The sequence below is a fragment of the Nesoenas mayeri genome, assembly GCF_963082525.1.
Source record: "Nesoenas mayeri genome assembly, chromosome: 1".
NCBI lineage: Eukaryota > Metazoa > Chordata > Aves > Columbiformes > Columbidae > Nesoenas > Nesoenas mayeri.
In genome coordinates, this window is record NC_137541.1 from 113,552,828 (window position 1) to 113,578,872 (window position 26,045).

Genomic DNA, 26,045 nt, shown 5'->3' on the forward strand with positions numbered 1-26,045 from the left:
TTCTCCTCTGAAAAAGGACAAAGATCTAAGCACTGCAATCATACTCCTTGTAGATTTGAGTTTAACTGGCATGCATAGATTGAGGGCTATGAAATATTCCAATCCATCTCCTTTTTAGTGGATTTCTTTGAATTTATTATATTGTGATCACACACACCCCCCTCATTGAATGACAAGCTCCAAACAACACAATGTTGAACCATATTTTTGACATTTGCCAGAAGTATTTCTGGACTATTTCTGGAAAGCACAATATAATCAGTTCTGGACTTCATTTAATCCTGCCCAGATAATGATAACATCACAGTAATGACCTTCAGTCATAACTGTCAGCTCTCTGGAGATATCACTGCTTCATTATTTGCCATCAGCTTACCTCGTTCTGCTTTTACCTTGGGTGTTGTGATATATTGGCCTAGTGTGACAGCACATACAGTTATCAGATTTGCTATTGTGTTAATCCATTCCTTATCTGGGATTAAATCTTTATAACTTTCCAAACAAGTAATCCTTCCAATATCATCAAAAGTCAAAGCAAATTACATCAAGTCCTTAAATATAGTTTGTTATCATTTTTATAAACCTCTACCAGACTACACAAGCCAGAAATATACTGGGTTTTCCTCTACCTTTTTTTTTTTTTTTTAACCTATCAGTTGTACATCTCTGTCCTTAAATAAGCACTCTATTTTCTTCAGAGCATGTAAATGCTCACCAGGGCAATTGAAAAAAACAAAGCATTAGCAACGTATTTTGAAGAATCAGATTCATGGCATCATCTAAGAGGAAAGGGAGAACACCTATTTGGTGACAGAAGTCTTCTTGTATGGGAAAACTAAGCATCTCAGGCCAATTGCTGAAGATCAAACTGGGTAAATCCCAATTTCCTGCAGATATTAAGTGGTTTATTTGAAGATTTCTACTTCCTGTCCAACTTTGTAAAATTTAAGAAGTCTGATTCAGTTACCTGAGAACCTAGAACTGATTTCTCTCCAAGTTAAGAGCTGTTTATTACAAGGTCCTTCCAAGTATTTGGCTGTGCAGTGAAAGGCAATCCTTAAAGGACCATAGAAAGACTTCTGATTCTTAACAGGATGTCTTTAACTCAAAAGAATACTAATTAGTATTTGTGAACTACAATTCAAAGTTAAGTTTCCAAAATTCACTTTTTCTCCTCTGGCAGCTTTGAAGCTTACTTGTCAGAACATCCACTGAAGGAGGGCTGCAGACACAAGCAACACATGCACTTAAAAGTCATGTTTGCAAGATTTTTCCATTTTTGCAAGTTTTGACTAGATGCTCAGCCTACCTGCCTAATGCTCTATCCTGCCTGTCTGTTAACAGGCAGGCTTGCATGCATGCCTTTCACTGCTGTCCAAAATAATTAGGCAAGTGCACATCCAGTCATGTCCAAAATAGTTGACAGGTTTTTTTTTTTGAGCTGTCACCACTCCAGTGCTTCTTAAAAGCTTACTGTTGTATGTCTCTGTGGCAGATGTTTGTAACATGGAAGTTGCTAGTTTTTTTGGACAGTTGTCTATAGGTAATATGCAGTGTGGGTGTAGTATTACTTTTCCTTTTTAGTCTGGCATAAGAAACAAGGAGCATAACTGCTGAAGAGATATACTTTTGTTCCCGTGCAGCAGTGGTACCCTCCCCAAATCAAGTGCAGGACAAGGATACCCCATCTACTGTCCAGACTTCTATATGCCAGAAGAAACACATGGTAATTTCATTTAAAAAGTAACTGGACAGATATGAAAGCATCACTTAAAATTCATTTTTGGCTTGCCCATAGATTTCTTTACTCACACTGAATCAGCTGGAAGCCAGGCACTTACAGTGGTCTTTAATTATAAAAGTAGAAGTAAACCAACCCAAGATTCCCTAGGTTGAGTGTGCAGCACCCTCTAATGAGGCAGAGTAGATTCCTGGTTGTACCTTGGACTCTGCTTCTTGAAACTTGCGTCACACCCTTGAGGAACCGAAGGATTGCTCAAATCTTTATCTGTTTCGAGAGAACTGTACGCATTTTCATTTGAGAAAAATAACTAAGCACATACCCATGATTTAATGCTGTTTATCTGTGCAGTTTTTATCTGCAGTGTTTTATTTCTTGGATGTTTTAATGTGTCTAACTTTGTTGTCACACTGCCTGGGAAGCTCAGACTATAAACCAAACTGAATTATTTACCAATATGACCATCTCTTGAGTTCACTGAGAAAAGGTACTTAACTATAAGAAATTGATTAAAAAAAACTAGAAAGCTAGATTTTGTTCTTATTTTTAACAAAGATACTTCAAATGTCAGTTCAGAAAAAAAGGCAGAAAATAAAGCATTTTCAAATAAGCAGACTAACCTGTCTCGAGATAACTTTCCATTCACAGGCAGGTGCCCAAACAGATATTTCCATCTTCAACTGCCTAACTGGAAAATCATTCATTTTAAATCCAGCTGTTCCAGCTTAAAATACAGTACAACATCCTGAATCTGGCATTTTAACATTAAAATGTATCTTCAACTTAGATAGGAAACATAATGAATTAACAGATTTTTTTAATCATGTGTTGACAAATAGAAAACAAGAAAAAGAGGATGTGCTGGATTTCTTCTTTCTTTCCTACTCATCTTTTCCCTATATTCCCATCCTTAAAGCAGAAAATTACTTGTCTTAGAATCTCTCCAGACCCAGCTACTTATACCCTCTTGACCAAGCACTAAGATAAAAAAGTTACAAAAAAAAAAATGTACCAAGTCCTATGGTGCTTCAATTCTCACACCTCACAGACTTATTCTAGCCTTCTGAAAGGTTGCTCTGTACTGTGCTGGTCATTCTGCTATTAAAAAAAAGATGTTACAGAAACCATGACACTGCTATAGAAGACAATTATGCCAATACAAAGACTGAACAATCAGAGTTATTTAAAGTTGCCAGAAAGAATAAGTCCATTTTCAGAAAGAGCACAAATTGGAAGTAGACTTCACTGAGTTCTGCTTCTCATGAGAATAAAGAGCAGCACTAGGGCAGAAGGAGAGCCAAGGATATTCTGAGACAAATTGGATTTTAAGGGCTTTTATTTTTCATAGTCAAGTTCACAGAACTACTGGTTTAAAAAACAAAAAAGAAAAAAAAACAACAAAACACACACAAAAAACTCCTGCACCATGAAAAAGCTAACAAAAGCACACATCTGAATTCTTAACACTTACCTGAGAATAAGCACTGATTAATATTCACCTGACGTAGACTAAAGACAGCAGGTGGGGGTAGAATGTTTCCAACAGAGAGATGAGAAATTAGTTTCCCCAGAATCAATTCAGAGAAAACAAATTATGAACTACTTAACCACAAAAGTTAATTCTTTATCCCTATAGATAACCAAAGTTTCCCCACATACCAAGAACTCTTTCTGGCTCATTTCTTAAATCAGGAAAACTCTAAGACCAAACAGTAGGAAAAAAACAAACAAAACAAAACAAAAAACAAATAAAAAAAACCCAAACAAACAAACAAAAAAAACCCACAAATACCTGGCATGGCAAGCTACAACCATTGGCAACTAAATGTTTAGCCCCATCAACAAAAACCCTCATGGCTCTGCTGTAATTCCCAGGGCACCCAAACACACAAAAATCAGGCTTGCTCCAGGGTACTACTGCTAAGGAACTGGGGACTGTGAAATAGCAGCTAAGAGAAGCATGTGTCCTCTCCCTGGTAACAACAGATGCAATGCCAGCTCTCTCAGCTCTACACATCACCCTTTCTTTTTCACTTATCATCTTAGCAGCAGTCACTTTTGCCTAAACACCTCTGAAATTGAGACATCTCAAAGGTCAGTGAGCAGGAGAAGGGACACAGCCATCACATAACTAGATGCTATGAATGTTATTTCTATATTATGTTCATGCTTCACGGTTTCCCATCCAATACCAGTTGAGATATATAAGAGCACAAAGCTTATATACAAGAGCACAAATCTTGAATAAAGAAGCTGATTAAATGCTGAAATGGATGGCTCAGCTCCCAGTGACCCTCAGCTCAGCTCCGACTCAAGTGGAGGCGGTACCAGTAGGGCTTGTTGGTGTTTCTGGCTCCAGTAACCACAGGACAGCATCAGCAGGCTAATGACAGCACTGTAGCCTAATATACACAATGTACAGAGACAGTGATGGAACTAGAGAAAAGCAGCATGCCATCTTCTCTGACCTCAGTTCATCACTGGTCATGACTGTCCCTAGCACTGATCTCCTACAGGAATTTTACACGGTTAAAAGATAAAGGGAACAGTCTGTGGAGCCTTTTGTTCTTTCATCCTTGATTTGGCACCTGCTGTCATTGATCAGTGGTCAGTTCTTCAAGATATATCAGATATATCACCCAGCTTATCTGTGGTCCAAAAAGCTATTTGCAACTCTTCAGGAATGCTAAAAAAAAATAAAAATTCAACAATTAAATAAAATACTACCAAAATGTAAATAAATAAGCACTCCAAAATGAAAGATAAAGCCTAGAAATTATTTCTACTTGTGTCACAGCTGGGCAAGTCATTATGAGGCAGCTGGCAGCTGAGAGGCATGCCAACATCAATCTATCAACCTCCATTTTGCTGTATTAATATAAATCACAGGTCTTGTGACTTGGATTTCCTATACCCAAATAAAATGTTTTCAAACTGCTTGACATTTAGCAACTTGTCAACCTACCACCTTTACTTATGTTACATATTGACTTCTGAGGGTCCACATTAACTGCAAGTATTTTTTGGTACTACGGAAAATCAGCTGAGAGATTTCAGTATACTTGGGGTGCGTATGCTGTTAAGTAGAGCTTTGGAGACAGAGGGCCAGCAAACACACCTCGTGTCACATGTTCAACAAACCAATTCAAAACTTGCTATTATTGTGCCCAGCAAGGGAAGACTGACCATCCCAAAACACTCCCTAGAACAATCTGCGATGCCTAAGAGCTGAGACACTTACAAGCAGCCCAGGCAGACATGCACAGGGACAATTGTGTCATTTTTCGTGAGGAAGTTCACTAACTTGAAGCTGTGTTTACTTCTGCATCTTACTTCAGAAACTTAAGCCATATCAAGAGTCTTGAAGGAAAAAAAAAATCTAGAAAATGTCAGGAGTCTTTGCAAGATCATCAGAGAAGTACCATGATATTCCATGTATCTGTGCCTACTCATTCTTGGTAAGGAGTTCAGCTAGAGCTTTTATAAAGGACATTAACAGCAACTGGAAGAAGACTTGGAAAACTGAAGAGTCAGCCACACAAAAAGCAGTGTGGATAGTAAATGATTCTTGATCTACAGCACTTCCTAAATTTTAATGCAGGCTGTAGATCCTGGGCAATACTGTTTTAATAACAAGGGCAATGCTTTTCTGATGCAAACCTATGGAAGCACACTGTAAGAAGTCTTCTACTCTCACGTGCACTAATGTGGCTACGTGGTGCACATTAGGCACTGTAAAACACTGCATTAAAGCTCTTGTAACCTAACGTAATACAATTACAGAGTTCTTAATGGGAAGAGACATTAATAATATATCATTATAGATCTAGTATTTCTCAGAGTGGCCCATTTTTAGACTGCTGATGTCCCATGTCTACTGGAGCAGTACATGAGAAAGAGGCCGATTTTGAAAGTAGCAGTGGGTGATCTTTGATGCTTTCTGAAAAAATAGTTCAGGTTTCAGGCACAGCCTCTCTGTAAAATATATTCCTGCTTATAACATCTACCTCAGATCCGTAAGTGACAAAACACTAACAACAGGCCATACGTAGTTTTAAGGATAAAAAAACTTGTACTTTCAAACCAATTATCCTTTCATTGCTCTGCTGCGGTTTGGGTCCTCGTCCCTGACTTAGAAACACACACAAGGGATGCCTTCTCTCTGCTGATCAAAATTGTTTCCTTATTCTATGTGAGCCTGTCAAAGTCCAGCAACACAAATACTGCAAATCAGTTCTCGCTCTGCATAGACAGGATCATACTCAAACATCTCATTTCTAGGTCCAGTGCCACATGCAGACTATTTTTGGACTGAACCACTGAAACAAAATGAAAAACATAGTTACAGAACCAAGCTAGCTTTACCACTGGCACAGAACCTACTATCTCTGCCTCAGGCTCATTCAACATTAAGCAAAATTCAGTTGGCAGGCAGTCAGATGGCATGGTTGAGGCATTAGTTTAATAATAGAAGTCACTGCATAGTTCTTTCCTGCAGTTACTTCTATGTGCTAATTGCACCAGAAAAATGGTTTTAGTTGCATTACTTTTTAATGTTTCCAGCTCTTACCAGTATTATGTTTCCAATATTCTTGCTATTATGTCTAAAGCAAAGGTATTGGCGTGCAGGTAAAATGACCCTTTGATGGATCCATGTTATACTTCTGGTTTTCCTTAGAGACTTTGCATGGCCTTTGGCAAGTCAATTTCTTTTCTCATCTATAACGTAAGGTAGTAATATCACAGTAGCTCCCAAAGGTGCTCTGTGTTGCCTTAACTTCTGAATAGAAAATGCTTCATAAATATTAACATCATCCAACAAAAATGCATAAAATATCAGAACTTAATGATACAAGTGGATCTTACTCAGGATCTGGAAGATAAGCTAGCACAAAACCAGGCAAAGTCACCGGGGTGGGTCAAGGGACCCACCTCCCAGCAAGTGGGCCTGCACAGGGTCACAAGGCTCAGAGGGTAGGAGCCTCCGAGGCACAGGTGCTCAAGAGGTGGGTGTACAACAGCCAAGATGAACATGGATGTCCTCTGAAGAAAGCCAGGAGGACATGACCACCCTCTACGAGAGAAAGTAGAGCTGAGGTTTTGCTGTTAACTGGATAGAATTACCCTCTTGCTATACTCAACTGAAAAAAGAGACAGATTAGGAGTTTAGTACACAGCTGGGTATTCATTGTTCTGGCTGTTCTCAGGTGGATTTCATTAACTGACCACTGAGCAAAAAGCAAAATTTTGTCCCCCAGCCTCAGCAAGATGTTATGAATAAACAAAGCTGGAAAATTAGTGTTTTAACAGTTATAATGCTGTGATATAAAATCCCCACTAGAGATATGGTGGCTAATGATGGATAATTACTGACTAGAGGTTTTCATGCTTTCCTTCAGACTGACAGCTTGAAGCCAAGGCTTGCTTCCTTCTTCTCAATGCTAGTAACCACATGGCAAACAGAATTAAAATTTACTTCTTGATCTAGCCAGAAACAGTATCATTGACATGTACTGTATATTGCACTCAAATATTTTGCTGAAAAGCAGTATTTAAATATTTATAAAAATGCAGTATTTTTATTTTTTGCTTTTTATGGTTCCTTTTGCTCCCTACTCTTTTCTGACCAATACAGTTTAGTGATTGTGTTCAATGCTAACATGTGTTACTCATCACAGTCTAAAGTAAGCAAGGTGATTACTTTACAAGAGGAAAAAAATGGGAAAAAAATATTCTGTTTTTAAAAAAAACAGGAGTACTTCTGACTTCATGCAAAGCATACAGGAGAAACTGAATTTTCTGTCATTCTGCAAGGACACAGCGTGCTGGCAACAACATGATATTAATCACTGATGTGTCATCTTGATAATGATCATCATTGTCAGTGGCATAGACTTCAGGGCACAGTCTTTATTTTAGACAGCTCCTATTGATAAGTAATTAGTTATGAACAGTAGAATATTTCTCACAAAACCTAAATTAAGCAAAACCACCTCAATAGGAACAGTGATGCAATGATTCCCACAAGCACACAACAGGCACAGCTACTGTGCTTTGATTCAGTAGGTTGTCTGGATTTGTCTACAATTACATTAAAATTACATCACATCTATAAGACAACGAAATGTAAAGCTAAAGAAGAAATACAGCAAGAACGAGGCTGACCACACCTGCAGCCTTGCTCATGCCACTGAATCAGTCTCATAACTAAATGCTTATTTAGCAACATCCAACAGAGTATTTGCTATGTTGTGGATTCACTCCTTAAATTCATTAAAATGAATTGCTGCAATGAAAACACATTCAAAATTAGCTTCTTGGTTCTTCTGGTAAAGCAGAAAAACATTATTCTGAGATGTTTCAAGTATTAAAACAAATCTCTAAAGCACAGAGGTTAAAATCATTTTAAAGCTACTTCCCATTGTCACCATTTTATTTGACACCAATTCCATTTGTATTTTTCAGAAGGCAACACTACATTCCCTCTCATTCCAGGGCAGGTAGCAGCAAAGCAGGTCATAAATAGGTGTGAAATCAATATAAAACAAACAAAGAAACAAACAAAAAAACCACAAACACAAAAACACACAACTAAGAAGGGTATATCTTATTAGAGGCACTGTAATTCGGGCAAAGGGTGGGGTAGGGAGGAGAGTAAGCAAGTTAGCAACACCCATTGCAGTCTCTGCTGTCACAGGGCTGCTGTGCTGAATAACTGCCAAGTCCTGCTATTCATTTCCTCATGACATTTTCCTTCATGTCAACAAGTAGGCCAGTTACACAGTGAGTATAAAAGCATCAACTCCAGTGCAGAACTGTATTTCATCCTTCTTTCAGTCATCTTCTCCATGGCTGGGATTAGACTCCAGAGGTGCAATAAAAGGTAATTGGAAGGGAGGGAGTACAAAACAGCTTTGACAAGAAAAATCCCATGTATGAACTATAAGAAGTTTCAGCCACTTGTACACAGTTTCACAACTTACTGCTCCACATAATTTCCCTCCCAATTAAAACTAATTCAACAGGAGTAACAGGGTAGAGTGATAGAGCACTTTCTTGAAAAGCTAACTGCAACACAACATGGCCTTTTGAGCCCAACACCAGTCTTTGAAGGGACAGATACACTCCATCTGGGATTGCAGTCTAGAGGGAAACATCAGTTTCAAAGATTTAGTAGAGCAGAAATGGCCATTGCCAAACCAGTTCAAAGTGAGCTTGTACAAATTGTTAGGACAGAAGCAGCAGCCTTGGGGTTTTCACTGTTTCATCACAGAATCAACTGGGCTGGAAAAGACCTCAGAGATCATCGAGTCCAACCCTTGGTCCAACTCTAGTCCGTTTATTAGATCATGGCACTAAGTGCCATGTCCAATCTGAGTTTAAAAACCTCCAGAGACGGCGAGTCCACCACCTCCCTGGGCAGGCCATTCCAACTCCCTTTAACAGTATTTTAAACTCTCCTGTTGATGCTGCCTCTGAGGTCCAGCACTGGCTATGCAAAAACATCAGAAGTAGAGAAACATGACTCTGTAACTGTAGTTAGTAGTCTCATGGATGCGCTTCAAACCAGAAACACATGATCTAGTAATCAAATGCAAGTGCACAGGCAGTCATCACCAGCCAGGCAGAGAACAAGTGCCATCACTCAGTGCAAGCAGCAGCATAGCAACAAGCTAGCACATATAAAACTGCATTGTAGGTAGTATTACAGAAGAGGGGGAACAAGCTTTTAATGAACAGAGATTTGTGAGGAGAATTTGCAGCACAGATGGTAAATCAAAAGGGATCCCCTGTTATTCTCCCATGAGTCAGAGAGGTTGAGGGAAAGCAGCATTTGAGAAAGCAGACTTACAGAAAGACATACAGGACATGAACCTTGGAAAAGCAGTCACTTATCAAAATTTACAGCTTAGGGAATTTCATTAGGCTGTAAATTACATTTCTTATGAGAGATTCAATTGTGCACATATGTATGCAAGACAGAGTCACAATGCAAACATACTCTTGTACATGTACACTAACATATGATATGTGCCTCATTGCATTTGCTGCAAAGTTTATGAGGTCTACAATCCTATTAGCTCTTCAGAAAGGGCTTGCAAGCTAGAAACTTATTATCTGATCATTTTATAGAATATATTTTCTTTTCCTTAGATAAGCACCTTCCAGTCCTCCTACCATATTATAAAATATCTGCACCTGCTTTGAATATTTAATGACAGTATTCCTTGTAAAATAATTGTTTATGTGTACATTGCATTAAATATTTAAACAACTTGTTACGGAAAAGCACTTAAAAGAAATCTTTCTAAAGATTGATAGATTTTCCATATATTTTCTTAATTTCTTCCAGCAAGAGCTATTAAAATTCAACTGCTGACACTGCTATACTGGAGTATATACATCTCGTAAGGGAATGCAGATACATGGATAATGTAGCTGAAAAATACAAAATTGTGAAGCAGACCCAAGACTGGGTAATTCTTCCCTATACTAATAATCTTCACACTTACACCACCTCTAGACAACACAGGCTAGATCTGGCCATCAGTCAAAATCTGAGCTGCATTCATGTAGGCCTGTAGGTAGGAGAGGGCTCCATCTCATCACCACCAGAAGTCAGTCTACATGAGTTCACTGTACAGCTAATAGTGTTTTACATTACAGTACAAAATCACAATATATGAATGAAATTCTGATAAAGAGAGACAACAAAAATTCAACTCTACTATACAAAACTGAGAGTGATTCCCCTTTTCTTACCAGAGTCCTACTGTATTCCAGTTAACCCTTACAGACGCAAGAGAAGAATTTAACCTTAGGTATTTGGATCTGCCTTTAATAGCTTCCATCAGAGTACAAGCAAGTACATGAGACGCTTAAGATCATCACTTCCAACAGGTCTGAATTAAAGGGTCTTTTTTGTTGGGGTTTTGGTGCTTTGTTTTGTTTTTTAAAAGGTAGTGTGATGCCATTTGCTACCTCATTATAACACTGACCATTAAAACTGTCTAGTAGTTGTTCAAATCTCATGCTTAGTTTGAATATATTAAAAAGCCACACTATAGAATGGTTCAAAAGCTCCAGTACAGTCTCCAAAACATACTCTAAGGCTTTAAATACATACACCATCTGACACCATCCAAGAATCTCAGATCTTTTGTTCTAAAGGAATGGGCTCAAAAAGGTTCACTCATAACGTGTTCACATTTTAATATTTACCCCACAAATCTTGACAAGACAATTTAAAGTAAACATAAACCTTAAAAAGCCTTATCCCCCAATGAAACTGCTTCCAAGCTTCAATTAAGATAAATATAATGTCACTTACTGAAGCAACATTCATGAAGTGTCAGCCTTTTATGATCTCAAAAAGGACAGTTACAAGCAATCTACGTTATTTCTAAAATGAAGAAGCTCACTAGTTTACCATTTTTCACAGAGTATTCTCACTCCACAAAACTTATTAATAGGTTTCCAATTTTTATATCACTGGAAAATTGCTACCAATATTATATTGGTTTGTTCTGCTAGTAATTGTCTTTTGAAACAATGGGGATCCAGTTTTTAATTCTATGCAGTTACTTAGATGATTTTCACCTTTTTTTAAACTTCTCTCACTACTAAACAGGAGTTTGATAATCTATTCGGTATAGCTAGTTCTAGGTTAAAGCAAATACTCAAGTAGCTTGCCACTGTCTCACATAGGAACTATAGGACTGGTGCTTAGAATTTTTTTATTCAATATTTCTGCATTATATGTGTCTATAGTTAGGCAATGCTTTTAGTAATAAAGACTTCATACTTCTTAATTATAAAGAAACACACAGAGCAAAGTGGCCAGAATTCTAATCCACATCCTTTATCATGCAATCTTCTTCACAAACAATGTGTTACTTGAATACTAAACTCTTCCCAGACTACAGCAAGTTGGTAACACCTACAACTAATTGGTTATATAGCCATTTAAGTAAGAATACTATGTACTGCTGTGAAACTTGACAGCAGGAGATGTGGTTCTGCAAATAAAATACCTATTTACAGAGACTTCTTTAAACCAAGGTGGTTTATGTTCTTCAGTTCTTTATACAATTAAGTTACAGCTTTTTACTTCTCTGTTGAACACAGATAGTTTAGGCTAACATCCATTGCTGCAGTACCATCTGCACAATTTCTCCCCTTCTCTGGGGAGTCAGATCCAGGACTCTAGAAGTTTGTATATTCTCCATGTGTTACAGAGCAATTCATTATGCTACAATGCCGCATCTTACATGTGTACTTTGGAATTTTTCAACAACTTTCTCCAGCTTTTCTGGTCACTTGCATAAAATTCACTTCCATTCTTGGAAAGTGTTCACTTTTTTGTTCCTGTGAACTATAGTTTCCACAAACCTTACTGTAGTCCTTCATATAATATTGTTAAAATTGTGAAGATGTTGCCTGAATAAGAAGACCAGGACACTCTGCGTAGAACTGAACAGGACACAAGCTTCTGCAGAACCACTTATGTTGTTCTTCAACTGCGATAGCTCTTTTCAGCCCAACCCCTTTGCCCACCCCCCCCAAAAAAAATGGGTTACCACTACTAACATTTGCTAGAATATTTTTAAAGGCCATATTCATGAGTTAACATGTCACTTTACCCCTGAAAGCATTATAAAAACTCTGCAAGGCTTAACTTAAGCATGTAGTACCTCCACTGCCAATCCTAAATATTGAAGACAAGCCCCCATGTGCAGACATTTATCTACAGACAGAAAGCACAGTAACAGACACTGGCTGATCCTTATTTTTCAGCTCTACTAGTGTATGAAAAGGGTGACATCTTCCTTCTTATTCTTCACAAAAAAGCTGGAATCCAATATAGCAAAATTATTACAATAACAGGGCCTCAAAAACAAAACAAAACCCCCACACCAAAAAAAAAAAAAAAAAATCCGAAACCACAAAACTATACACCACCCCCACCCCCCCAAACAAAAACACTACCACACAAAATCTCACGAGGATAATGGTGTACCATGCTGAACAAGGAGTCCATTTTCTATGCTACTTTTTCTATGTTTCAGGACACCTTGTCTCTTCTACAGTTTACCAACCAGCTAGTTATCTGCTGTATGGTACTATAAAATGCAATAGAACTGTTAATGCACCTCTGATGTTGAGGTGTACTGGTGGGAAAAAAAGCCAAACACACACATACATGTTCACAAAATACTAGTACTCTGTGTTACTCTTGCAACTTTTCCTTTGAACTATGATTGTCACAGCTCTATTTTTTTATATAGAAGCATATATTAAGATAATTTAAGGACATTATAAAGCTTATCTCAGAATTATCTCTTAAGCAAAGCAGCATGGTCCAGTTGCTCTATCAGAAAAATGTTGGTTTAGAATTCAAAATGCATTAATGGACCTATGAATACATGTAAACATAACCCTGACTAAAGGAAAATAAACTCTCTATTTTGTAGTGGTTTCTGTTGCTGTTGGGTTTTTGGGGGGTCTTTTTTTTTTTTTAAGTATCTTAGACATGTAAATTAGTTATGTTTCAACTAGTATATGACTTCTTTAGTCTTCAAAACACTAAAATATCGATTATAATTAAGATGCATTCCTATGAAAGAAAGCTATAGTCATTAAATTTTATAAGACACTAATTTTATCCTAAAATGAGAAAATTAATTAAGATTTCTTAATCAAGAGCCTGCTGTAATTAATACTTTGAAACATATACCTGAATATAACACTAACTGAGAAATCACTGGATTTTATTGCTTCTGGGGAAAAAAAAAGAAATAATTTTAACCAGGTATGCTGATCAGTGGAGTTAGTAAAAAGGATATTAATTTCACAAAACACTGGAGTTTGGAATCCTGCTCAAAGAATCACTGGCAAGACCATATGCAGGATATACTATGTGCTGTGAAACATCCCAAAAGTATCTCAAAAGAATTATTTGCATTCCAGTGCTATCTTTGAGAAGCAAGTGATCCTGTAGCATTGCTGGGAAAATTCCCTGAATTAAGATAGAAACTCAACAATCAAATACTTCAACTACAAATGTCCAATCCAAACCTCTTAATTATATAAACTTGAGCTGGTTCATTATTAAACAAGGATGTTTCCTTTAAACATTCTTTATGTAATTACTATGTAAAAGAAAAAAATACATTTCACACACCTGAATTTTCTACAGATTTTGATATTTGACTCTGAAGCCTCATGGTTCATCCTTCAATAGACTATCTTTGAACAAATATATGCATTGAAGAAAAAGCTGAATTTAGTTTTCTTAAGTTCTTATGAACAGCAATAAGTAGATAACTTCCCATCAGTGCAGGGGGTAAAAGCAGAACAAATGCCATGCATCAGTATACCTAGACAACTCACAGCTTTTTTTGCCTTTCAGTATATTCAGCCTCATTCACTTGTTCATCACTTCATTAAATAAGCTGAACATGCACTGAAGGTAAGTCACTACAACTTCTGGTTCACAACAACCCTGTAAAGGGATATCCTCATTCCAGTCACACTTATGTCTGCATGGAATTCCTGTGAAGCCAGGTGCTACATGGGTAAAAAAACCCACAAAAGTGGGCCAAGCTCATCTTTACTCTGAGTGTTCTGAAAACTGCTGCCAGTAGCATTCTCATTGAATTACATGAAAATATTTAATAAGATATTTTAAGTGAAATTTAACTTTTCTTTTTCTTCCCCAGCCAGCATATATGTATATCATACATAACTGAGACACAGGAGAGAACTCTATATTCCTTACCATCCCAGTCACTCTCAATCGTCTCAGATACTACAGTGTATCATTCTCTTTACAAGTTCTGCACCTGTCTAGGTAGAAGCACATCAAATATACTGCTAAATACTGCTAGAACAAATGATAGCTTCAGAGCTTTTTTAAAATTACTACAGTACAACAGTAGCACTATTCACCATGCATTCATGGTGTTATATAAAGGGAACACATTTGTCTACTCCAAGGCTTCATCTCTCCTTCATTAACAGTGCTCTATTGAGGAATCACAGCCAGAGGATTTGTAAGAAGCAAGCCAGCCTTTCCCTCCTCTACTAGAGTACCACTTCCTAAAATACCCAACCACCCACTACTTTCACTCAGGTACTACTACATCCCATAATTTATCTTTTAGAATACAAGAATGTTCTCACGCTATTCTGCTTCTAGAAGTGCCAACAGCTATCATCATGCTGGTTTTGGTACACTGTCTAGCAACCAGGACTAACATGTCAAGTGCCCAGCCTGCAGTTCATGCTGCTGGTAGCCACACTGTGCAACAGCAGCCTGTGCTTAAGTTGTAGCTTTACAACAACAGTGTTGTTAACTTCAGCAAGTTGCATCAAGTTCTGACAGGACCCTCAACTCTATATGATGGAGCTGTAAGTCAGACTTTGGAGTACAAACAGGTGGCACATGTCCCCTGAAGACAGGGTCATGTGCAGAAGCATCCTCTGAAGTCAGAGGACAGCCTGCTCAGGAGATTAGGCTCAGTCAGAGTATGAATTAAGGTAAAGTTGGATTTGATCAGAGAATGGCCATCCACATTTGAAATACAATGCAGATTCATCTTGCTCCATTACAAGTAGATGAAGAGTAATTAATCAACACTGAGAAGTCAGAGCTGCAACGTATCACACTGCTATAACCTGGAAACTCAATTAGCATTTCATTCACAGTTTGTGGAGCAAAGAGAGGCTGTCTTTATTTAAAACAAACAAACAAAAATCACCAACACACAAATAAATAACTAAAAAACTCAAATGCTTATAACCTGAAGATTTTGGGGGATTTTCTGTACACCTACACTCAGTAGAAGGTTCCCCATCAGTCTCTGTTATGGCATGTACTGGCGAGTAATCCTAAATTCAGCCGAAGCTGGGTTCCCCATTCCACAACTGCAATTCTTGGTGAGCTTTGTTTTTCTTACTTAAAGAACATTTATTATTGCAAAAATTATTACAATTTCAGGTAGAACAAAGAATCCTTCATTCTGCTAGCTGTTAAAGACATACTTATGAAAGACAAAGCATGAGTTTTAAATATATCTTTGGTATAATTGACATATAGCCTTATCTGTTTAGGATGCTAGAAGGTATAACATTTTGGAACAAAGAGCATTAGGCTCATCTTTCACAATGAAGTTGAGATTTCAAAGTGTTTATACAGATTCATACTTCAAAACTCAGAAGTATTTTCAAATTACAACAGCCACAAGAGATTAAAGATATTGCTAATACTAGTTAAGTAGAAATAATTGTTTTTAAAAGCCTAGCCACAAAAAACTATTTAAAACTATTCTAGGTTTGCAGAAGCTTTAAACTCTTCCTGGTGAGTGCTTTTATTTTTAATATGAATTAGTTGTACGACTAAAGTAGTCATGTCTATGTACTGTACTTTCTTTTCTTTCTCACAACAGATGATTGAAATCCTGACATAACACATCACTAACAACTTTCCAGCAGCATATTTTACGTAAGTCTAAATGAGTCAGAAGATTTTTTCCAACCAGTTTTTAAGGAGGGGGGGAAAAAAAACCAACACTACTGCAGCTGAATTTTCTGCAATGTATTCTGAGAGAGTTCATATTAAGAGTTTAAAGAATGGCTTTGGTATTCCATTCCCAGTTGCTAATTTATTATCTGGAGGAAGTCACATGAACCTTCAAGGAAATCTTGATGAAAAAAGATCTGTCTTAGATGCATGGAGTTTAATTGACTTTTCAGTTTTGCAACAAGAATGCATTAGTATTATCTATGCCTCTGTTTAACCATCAGCCAAATAGCAATCATTATGATAAATTAATTTTCTACACTGACATGCAAATCAGAACCTCACACTCCTTTTGTAGACTCATTTCTCTATTTAGCAGGAACCCTGGTAGAAAACCATAAGACCACAATTCTAGACAAGATCATGTGGGATTGCTCAGAAAGAAGGGAGAAGACTGCCTAAGGGCCATCACGTTTATTCATCTGGTTATATTCAAACAAATAATTCTTGGTTATTTCCTCTCCCAAGGGCTTAGGAAAAGTTTATCAACTTCTACTGGAGAACGTTATGACCAATTAGTACTGTTTCCTTTAATTATTTCTAATGAACCAAGTTATCTCCTGATTACTTTCAGTCTGGAAGTGCAGGAGCCTATCTCAATAGCAGCAGCCTCAGGTTATATCCACATTGCACATCTCTGATCAAGCCAGCCAGCAAATGCTCAGCAAGTAGCATATTTCATTGTAGCATTACCACTCTTTTTCTGCACTACCAATAACCTTTATAGCTATGAAACAAACAAACAAACTCAGCAGTTATCCCAGGGCACAGGTCATCTTCCAACGCTACTGTCATTATTACCATCACCAGCCACCAATATCACAAAGAGGTGAAAAAAAAAAAAGACTGCATTAACATAAATTTAGCAAGTCCAAGATGGATTGGGAAGCAGACCAGAACATTTCTTCACACAGTGTAAGTGTTCTTCACCCATCTGTTGGGTTTAGGAATCCATGGGGAAGGAATCTCGACCAAGCAGCAAGTCCTGTGAGAGTTCACATGTTTTTCACAGCACACTGACACTTCAGTCAAGCTGGAGACCAGGAGTAACCAACTAGACTTTTCCAAAGTTGCAAGGTTACAAAGTTATCATTGTTCACATCCACACAACTCCATTTCCACAACAAGAAGAAATCCTTTTGTGGAGGCGGCTAGCATTCAGCTGAAGAATGATATTTTACAAGTGCACACTGCCAATCCTTAGTTACATCCCTCTAGCCTTCAGTAAAACATTATACTTGAGGTAAAAGGGGAAAGATTACACAAAGCCTAATTGAATTAGCTTAATTATTGTGGACGGAAAAAGCAAAATAAAACAAATTATGTATAGAAGGTTTTGTTTTCCCAGCTGCTAGTTTATTCAGAAACCTATGTGCTTACTGTGATAGTCTAAAGAAAGGATGCCTCTAGAATTGTAAGGCATATTTGGAACTAAAGAAAAATATTTGGGTCATAGGTGTAACAGATTTTCACTTCACACTTTAAAAGCAGCCTGCAAGGCTGAAGACAGTTGAAAACAGTTTGCAACAGATGTGGACCATCAAGAACAAAAATACTATTGAATGTAACTTTATTATACAACCTTTATTACGCTAGCTTACTTCTACTGATCTTATGACAAAGTTGAAATGTCATATTAATCCACTTGTAAGCAGTTCGGCAAATTCCAAACATCAAAATAACAAATTCCTCTTGGCACTAGAGAAAATTAAAAGGACCGACTCCATCATCTAGCAAAAAGTTAACATCACAAAGCCATGAAATTATAGCTAAATAAGCTTTGCTTCAATGGTTGCTTGTTAATATACTGCCTCAAGATAAAAGATATTATTTCCTAAGATACACCTTACCTTTTGAATAAAACAAGGCCAGACATTCTTTGCAGTAAGCTTATTGGGGGCCACAGCTTATCTGGAAGTTTTCACTAATTCACATCCTTTACAGCTCCTCTTCCCCCAAAACATCATCTTAAACTTAAGTAGAACACTAGATTTGAGGAAAGTCTGATTTACTTTTTTTTTTCCTTGTACAACAAGGTGGAAATGAAAGTTGCTAGGCATTAAAAATGTCCTAAATAATTGTATAAGGGTGCACTTTCTATTTGATAAGGATCACACACACTGACAATAGGTACAAAGAAAAATCACAAACTAGAAACAAAATATTAACTTGTTTTATTTCTTTACAATTCAATCAGCCTTCCAAACAAGAAAATAAATTAGCTAGCCAGTATATTATCTGCCTAATGAACAGATTGATATTTAAAAATGATGAGCCAAACTATGCCTTCAATATCCAACCTAAAGTGCACTTTAGAAGCAGCCCGGCAACCACTTCCAAGACATTATGTACATAATACTATTTATGGTATCTGATTGCATGCCACAACGTAACTCAGTCACATCATGCTCTTCATATCAATCATCTAGGATAAGAACAGCATAAAACTAACCTTGAAATTCAGTACAATACTTTTGCCAGATTACACAAAAGAGCACAATTCCCATCAAGCTTCAGAAATAAGTGGGGCTTTATTTGAAGTAATCACATAGATTCAACATTGAATGGAGCATCATGCAGCAAGACGTTGACACATCGTAGAAGACAGATCAGCTTTCACAAGGAAGACATTCATACCTCAAAGTTACTTAATGCCAGGGTGTTTTTTTCCCTTGTTGATGACCACAAACAAATCACCACTTTATTCAAGTCAGTAATTATCCCTACCTTAAAAAGAGAGAGAACAAGTGTTGAATTGAGCTCTCTCAATTTGAGATCCAAATTGCAGGAGTCTCCTTTAATGAAAATAAACCCATTACCTTTTAATGTCCAACAAGTCTTACAGTTAATCTCAAGATGTATGTACTTATCCAGAGGCCAGAATCAGCAGTCATACAAAAGAAAAAGCCCATATACCTGTACTTAACTAGCTAAATGCCAACCATTTACAAATGTTGCATGTCTAAAGCTAGTTTAAGAAACATAAAATGTTTTTCTACATTTACATTTGAAATATCAGAACTTCTTAACATACAAAAATATTGTTGCCTTAGCAACAGTATACAGAAGACAGGCAAGACAAACCGAACACATATTTAGAGAGCAAGATTTTAAATGTAATATCTTAACTAAACAGCTGTTTAGTTGACCTTTTACCATTGCTCAAAAGTCAGCATTTTTTATTTTAAAGAGACTACTGCTTAACAGGAGTTAAGTTTTGAGACATTTTGGTAATGCTTTTAGGAGTGATTTCCCTCCCGCACACAGTTCTGTTCAGACTGAAATGATTGAGAACTAAGAGAAGCTGCAAGTGATTAGCACTTCTGAAAAGGACTCATGTCTTTTAAATACATAACTAGGAAAAAAAAAATATATATATATATCCACTTGACTGTATTCTGTTTGGTAAGCCCAGCAAACCTACGTCCTGTAGTGGGGTGAACAGGAGGATGTTGCTACCACATCACTAGCAGCTTTTGTCCTGCAATTGCTTTGCATGCTACAAGTGTCCCACAAAACCATGGTTGAAGCAGCAAAGCCAGGATTTAGAGTCTGAACAGTTTATATCCACATTTGAATTCTACTTCATTCAGAGTTACTAGCACAGTATTTTTTTCTTTAGATAATATGAAACTATACTCATTAAAAGACAAATTTTGTATGTAAAATAATTATGTATAAAAAAGAATATTTAAATCCACATATACACTTATGACTAATGACCCTGTACTTTCCCCCATATAGTAGCTTGGCTCAGCCTCTAAAACCCATTTTGGACAAGATCCACAGTTGTTCCCACACACTGCACTTTTAGGAACAGAGATATCACATACAAGTCTCCCTTCACTGCAAGCACTTATGATTCATCAGCATCAAATCTCCATCTTCAGCAGCCACAAAGGTATTTCTTTTATGTTTTAAGGGGATCCAACTGTTTGCAGCTAGGGTAGCAATGCCATAGAAGCATGCCACCAAACCTCACACAGATTCAACCCAGATATCACTTTTTTCTTCTTGCCCAGAAGCACTCCATAAATGCCATTTTGACACTTCCTGACAGGGAGCAGCACACACATTTGGGCATACTGAATTCTTTGTCCTAGACCACTGGCACACTTGCATCATGATGCTCAGCACAGCAGAGATGTGCTGGCAGATGAGGTTCCCCAATCAGCAAGCTACGACACCTTGGATACAGCACAGATGCTTTGTTACTCAGAACCATTAATCAATTCATTTGTTTTCCCAGACATACTACTAATGTTCACAAGGCATCATCATGTGGAGGAGCAGTGGGACATGTGCTTCAGCCAAACAGGCAGAGCCCAGTCCTGTAGCGATGAACCCGGGGAGCTCTGTCAGGTCTTCAGGTGTTTGAGAGAGAGAGAAGAAGCCACTCAAGTTACCCTGTTTGGGATATGTACTAACAGCTCTAGTCACCTGTGCTTCCATGTCAGTGAAGCTGTGGGAGGGCAGCGGAGCGAAGAGGAGAAAGAAGGGAAAAGAACCACTGTATGTCTATTTAACCACTTGTATTACCATCATAGATTGTACCTACAACTTTTTACAGCATTAAATTAAAATAGGAAACCAAGTGTCCAGGACTTACACTTGTTCAATACTGCTTAGTGTTCATTTCTAAGAATTGCTTGCCTGTATATTAAGACTGTTATCTTCTAGTCAAAAACTCAGGTAGTAGAAAAGAATGTGGAAAGGATCAAGACCTTACACACAAACCCTTAACCACACCAAATCATTCTTCTAAGCAAAGTCATCATGTCATAACAGCAGCGTGCACTGGATCTGCACCGGGGTTTTTGTTTTGAATAGAAGTTAAGGACATATGAACCCTTAAGGCCTTTTTCTAAAGGCTGCGTATGAAAACAAATAAATTAGAGGGCTTTTTGTTGCTAATCATGTCTACAGTAACTAAGTTCTGCAACAGTAATAGTAAAATCTATATCTTCATTAAATTGATGAAAGTCTTTTTTTTTATTGCAGAAATTATGCTCTCTGCTTTGAGTTGTATTTACATTGTTTTCTAAAATTATTCTTTTTATGTGGTAAGCATATAGATGCATTTGAGACTTGACAGTGGTACTTTACTGTACCACCAGGACAGAAATTCTAGACACTGGAATCTACATGTTCTTCAGAGAAACTGAATCACAAAGATAGGTTTTATTAAGTTCTGCAACATCCATTTCCCTAAGCACGGTCTCTGTGTGTTCAATGAGCATGACATCAAGTACAATGCATTAAAGATTCACACTTACTATACTGGCATGTTTAATAATGGTTTGGGAAGTGACTGCAACTTGTAACATGTTCATATTTACAGTTGTTTTACACTGTCTTTTTCGCAAACACTAACTTAACAGCTGTCTGGATCAATCTTGAACAACAAACCTTGAGACTTAGAGTCTGTTTTAGCAGTGATATTTCAGAATTGCCATCACCCCAGCTCAGAACAAAAGGAGGATGCTCAACCTCATGCCAGCAAGGAACTTGGTGGTCCATCAGGTCTGGAGAAAGCCCAGTTCAGATGGCAAGCATTACACTGAAGAACAAGGTAGAACATGTCCTTCTATTAAGAGAAGATTCACAAATTAATACTATTATGGCCAGAAGGGACCATGAAATAGATGACTGGACTGATCACTTATGACAGGCTCTTAAGTACTGAATCCAGTAACTTGCATTTGGATAAATCTCAATTTTAAAAGTACCAAGTGCTGCATCAAACATCTGTAGAGATGGAGGATCTATCCCTAGAGGTTAACTATCTTCCCTGCTCAAGATAACACATGATTTAATTTGAACTTGTTAGCTATCACATTTTTGTTATACCTTCCCCTGCCAGACTTTCAGCATCCAGGATTTTCTGCCCATGAATATACTCAACACAAAGTAATAAAGTCACTTCTATAACCTCTCAAAAAAGGATTTAATAAATTACTGGCTGACCTCCATAGAAATTCAGCTTAGATCTCATTTTCTGTGGATATTCTTTTTCTTAAAGACTTCTCATACTAGTATCAGTCATGCCATACACAAGAGTCAAAAATAGCTTTCCTACACCTATTTCCCTATGTCATCGTATTACAAGCACATGCTGAACAGAGCCCTGCAGTGACCACTAAATTCTTTTCTAATGCAGCCCCTCTCTCTGGCAGCACTGCTTACATTCCTCTCTCAAACTCTGCATTTCCATGAATCTTCTTCGATCGCCCAGGCAACCCAAGCCATTCTGTTTTAGTGGAAGTGAAAAATGAAGCGTCAGTTTGGGAACTAGTAATTATCCCAGTGGAGATGTAACAGGGATAACCCAATTCCACTACAATTCCATGATGGCAACTTCCGGAATACAACCATTTTGCGGGTTTAAAACAATCTACTAGGCATTTTATTGCCAGTACTATTTGTGTGTGTGTGTTGTAATATACTGCAAGAGAAAGAATATTTGACAGAGCCTGCTTTCCCTTAAATTGTGCTAACAAGCTTTAATTTTAAGATTTTATTTTGTCTTTACTTGAAGTAAATCTTCATAACTTTTGCCAATTACTTTACCTAGAATTGACAGCAGGATGACTAGATTAATGCTATCTGCATCAGCCCATTCACCTCATTAAAATGTTGGTGCTCTGAGCTTTTGAATAAGACCTGAAAAAAACTGTGTGGAATATTTTTATATGGCAAGTACATCAACATGTTCTACCTTATATTTTCTTCTGGTTTCATGAAAGGGCAAAACCTACACCTACCAGAGGTCAAGTTTTGGTTTTTTTTTTTACCCAGGAAGGCAAAAAATCATTAAAATTATTACAAAAAGAATTAAAAACAAGTGGGATATAGTCTCTTTATAGCTCCTTTGGTATCTGATGCCCTAAATCACCAAGGACTTACCGCACTAGCGTCGCTTTCAGTCACCAAGAACTTCCCTACTGGACCACAAAACCCCTCCTGCAGGTCTAGGAAAAAAATTTAGCTTCCTTACTATTACTATATGGGTAAGAAGGCTATGCCAGCATTTCACTCCCAAGAAACCCTCTTAAGACTTACAATTCAAAATCGTCCAAGATGAACACATATCCAAACAAATGGAGCACAAATGCCTTACCTTCATAATAGGTTACAGAAAAATCTCAAAACAAAATTAATCCATCCTCAGGCTTGCAAACACTATCTCACCAAGTTCTTCTCAGCTTATTTGCCTGAACAGCTGGTATGTGTATATATATATATCTTTCTATGAGTTTGGGGAGAAATATTATACATATATAATATTTCTCCCCAAACGCACAGTCAGATTCTAAGCAATGCATTTCAAAGTTAGATGATAACAATGAGAGAACCAGAAGTAAGAGATCACTGTGAGGTATATTGCTGAAAAAAAAGAGGTATACCTGTGATGAACACCACCATGGAAATTGAATTTTCTCATCTCTTCAGGCTTATAAACATCTGGGACAATTCTATGATCCTTAAACAGATCCTGTTTCTTATTCATCATAGAGAATAGACCAGGGAATTGTGTCCAATTAAGAAGCACAAACGTTTGTTCCATGTCTGCTGCTAACATCTGAATTCTAATACTGCTTTATAGCAGGAAACTGGAAAAACATTTTAGAGCCATTTGAGATCTTACACTTACTATGATACCATACACCTAACATATTGCCACTGAAGCTGATTTGGAAACAGACTTTCCAAGTGAAACAGAGAATATAAGGGATAATTAGGAAAAGCATAGGTAACATTTTCTGACTAGTTTTTTAGAGGTTGTCTGTTCTCAATTATGAATCTTTAAAAGGGGAAACCAAACTGAACATTTAAAGTAGTTACTAGCCATAGGGGAAAAAAATAAAAGGGAGAACAGGGCTTTCTCAGCTCAGAGTTGTAAGCACCTAGTAGCCAAGTTATTAACTCTAACATCACTTTATGGAAATCAGACAGACATTAAAATATTATTAATAAAATATTATTTTTTGTCCACCTTCATGTTCTCTCATTTCCAACCAGCAACTGCCCAGATACACCATTATTCACTAAGAGGACAATCCATTACGTGAAGAGATCTTTCCTTTGTGTTGCACTCATACTTCATTTTATGCCCTCCTAACTGTAAGTGAGCCAAGTATGGAAGAGAGAACACGTGCTGTTATAAGAGGTAGCACAATCAGCCTAACCAGGAATAACTTTGGAGACAGCTCAAACACATTTCTCCTTCACATTCTCCTCATGCTGCAGAAGCTTAGATAAAAGACATAACATGGGAGCCAAAAGCAGGTCTCAGTAAGAAAAACTGAGCAGCCACCAAATCCCACCACTTCCTACTCCCACCAGGGCAATACCCATCCTTTTAAATGCTGAAGGAGAAGCTGTTCACATGAGAAATGCAGTAGACTGGCAGCACTAGAAGAAACACAAGAACACAAGATCTCCAACCCAAGAACTGCACAACTGTGACTTCACTTGTTAACCACTAAATGTTGCTACAAGTGTCGCTACACTACCAGAATGAAAACATTCACAAAATCTATCATTTCAAATGTTAAGGTCTGCTTACTACCACCTCAGTACTTTCAAAGTTAAATTTCCCATAGCAGTTCTAATTATTGCATAATGCATAGCAAGCATTTGTTTTTTCTTAAAACAAATACAACACAGATAATTTTCTAAAAGTCATTTAAATCTGTAAGGACCCCATTATTTTAAGGCTTGTTTACTGGGCAAGCACACACATCTTCAGAAACAGTTAATTTGTAGCTCCACATGTACTCGTGCTGCAAATGAGTAAATGCGGAATAGTCTATAAATACCTTTACTACCACGGATTTGGTTTCTTTCCAGGACTAAGCAAAAAGGGCACAGGCACCTGAAACTTTATCCTCTGGGGGAGCGTTACAGCTGCTTCCATTTACAGCTTTAACGACCTGCCCCGCTAACACAAGCTGCATAACCATCCGGTCCCTTTACCACAGCCCAAGGTAGGGGACACCCGGGGCGGGGGGAAAGGCGCACAGAGACACTCATGTGTTGGCAGAGGGGCGCAAACGTCGCTCCTGTCACATTGCGATGCACGATCCGCCCAGCGAGCCGGCAGACAAATCCCTTCTACGCCGCAGAGCGCAAGGAAAAGTTGAGCTAATCAAAAAGAAAAACACCTCCAACCCACACACAAAAAGCTCACTGCCGGCCCCGCGCTTCCCCCGAGCCGATGTACCGCCCTCCCCACGCCGGGGCTGCGTCCGACCCGCCTCGCTCCGCGCTGCCGCCCCGCCGGCGGGTCCCCCGCGAACCCACCCGCCCCGCAGCGAACCCAGCCCGGGCGAGCCCCGCGCCCGCCGGGAGGAGAGGAGCGGTGCTTACCCGACCGGCTGCGGATGATATCGCGGAATTCATCAGCGGCGGCTTCGTCCGCCCCAGCGGCACCGGAGCCGGGACGTCCCGTCTCAGCCATGCCCGAGAAGTACAGGGCTGAGGAAGGAGAAAAGCGGGGAAGCGCAGCCGGTCCACAGCGAAGGCGGAGGGAGCCAGGGACGGGCCGGGACAGGTGCGCCCGCCCTGAAATAGCGCCGAGGCGGTGGCTCCGGCTCCGACCCCCCCTCGCCCCCGCCCCGCGCGCGGTCGATGAGGAGCGGAGCAATTAGTGAGGAAGTGGCCCCACGAGGGGCAAGAATGACTGAGCAGCTCCCACAGCACCGCCTGCGCGGTAGC

General features: G+C 38.3%; 1 protein-coding gene across 2 annotated transcripts in view; it reads right to left on the reverse strand.

The window, feature by feature from the left end:
- DMD (dystrophin) overlaps positions 1 to 25,788 on the reverse strand; it is a gene marked incomplete at both ends in the record, with an annotated part of 1,256,016 nt that extends 1,230,228 nt beyond the window's left edge. For both annotated transcript variants that reach the window (XM_080362523.1, XM_080362521.1), the window contains one exon: positions 25,698 to 25,788. In XM_080362523.1, coding sequence (XP_080218649.1) covers positions 25,698 to 25,788 — 91 coding nt within the window. The remainder of the gene's footprint in view (positions 1 to 25,697) is intronic.
- Between the last annotated feature and the right edge of the window lie 257 nt (positions 25,789 to 26,045).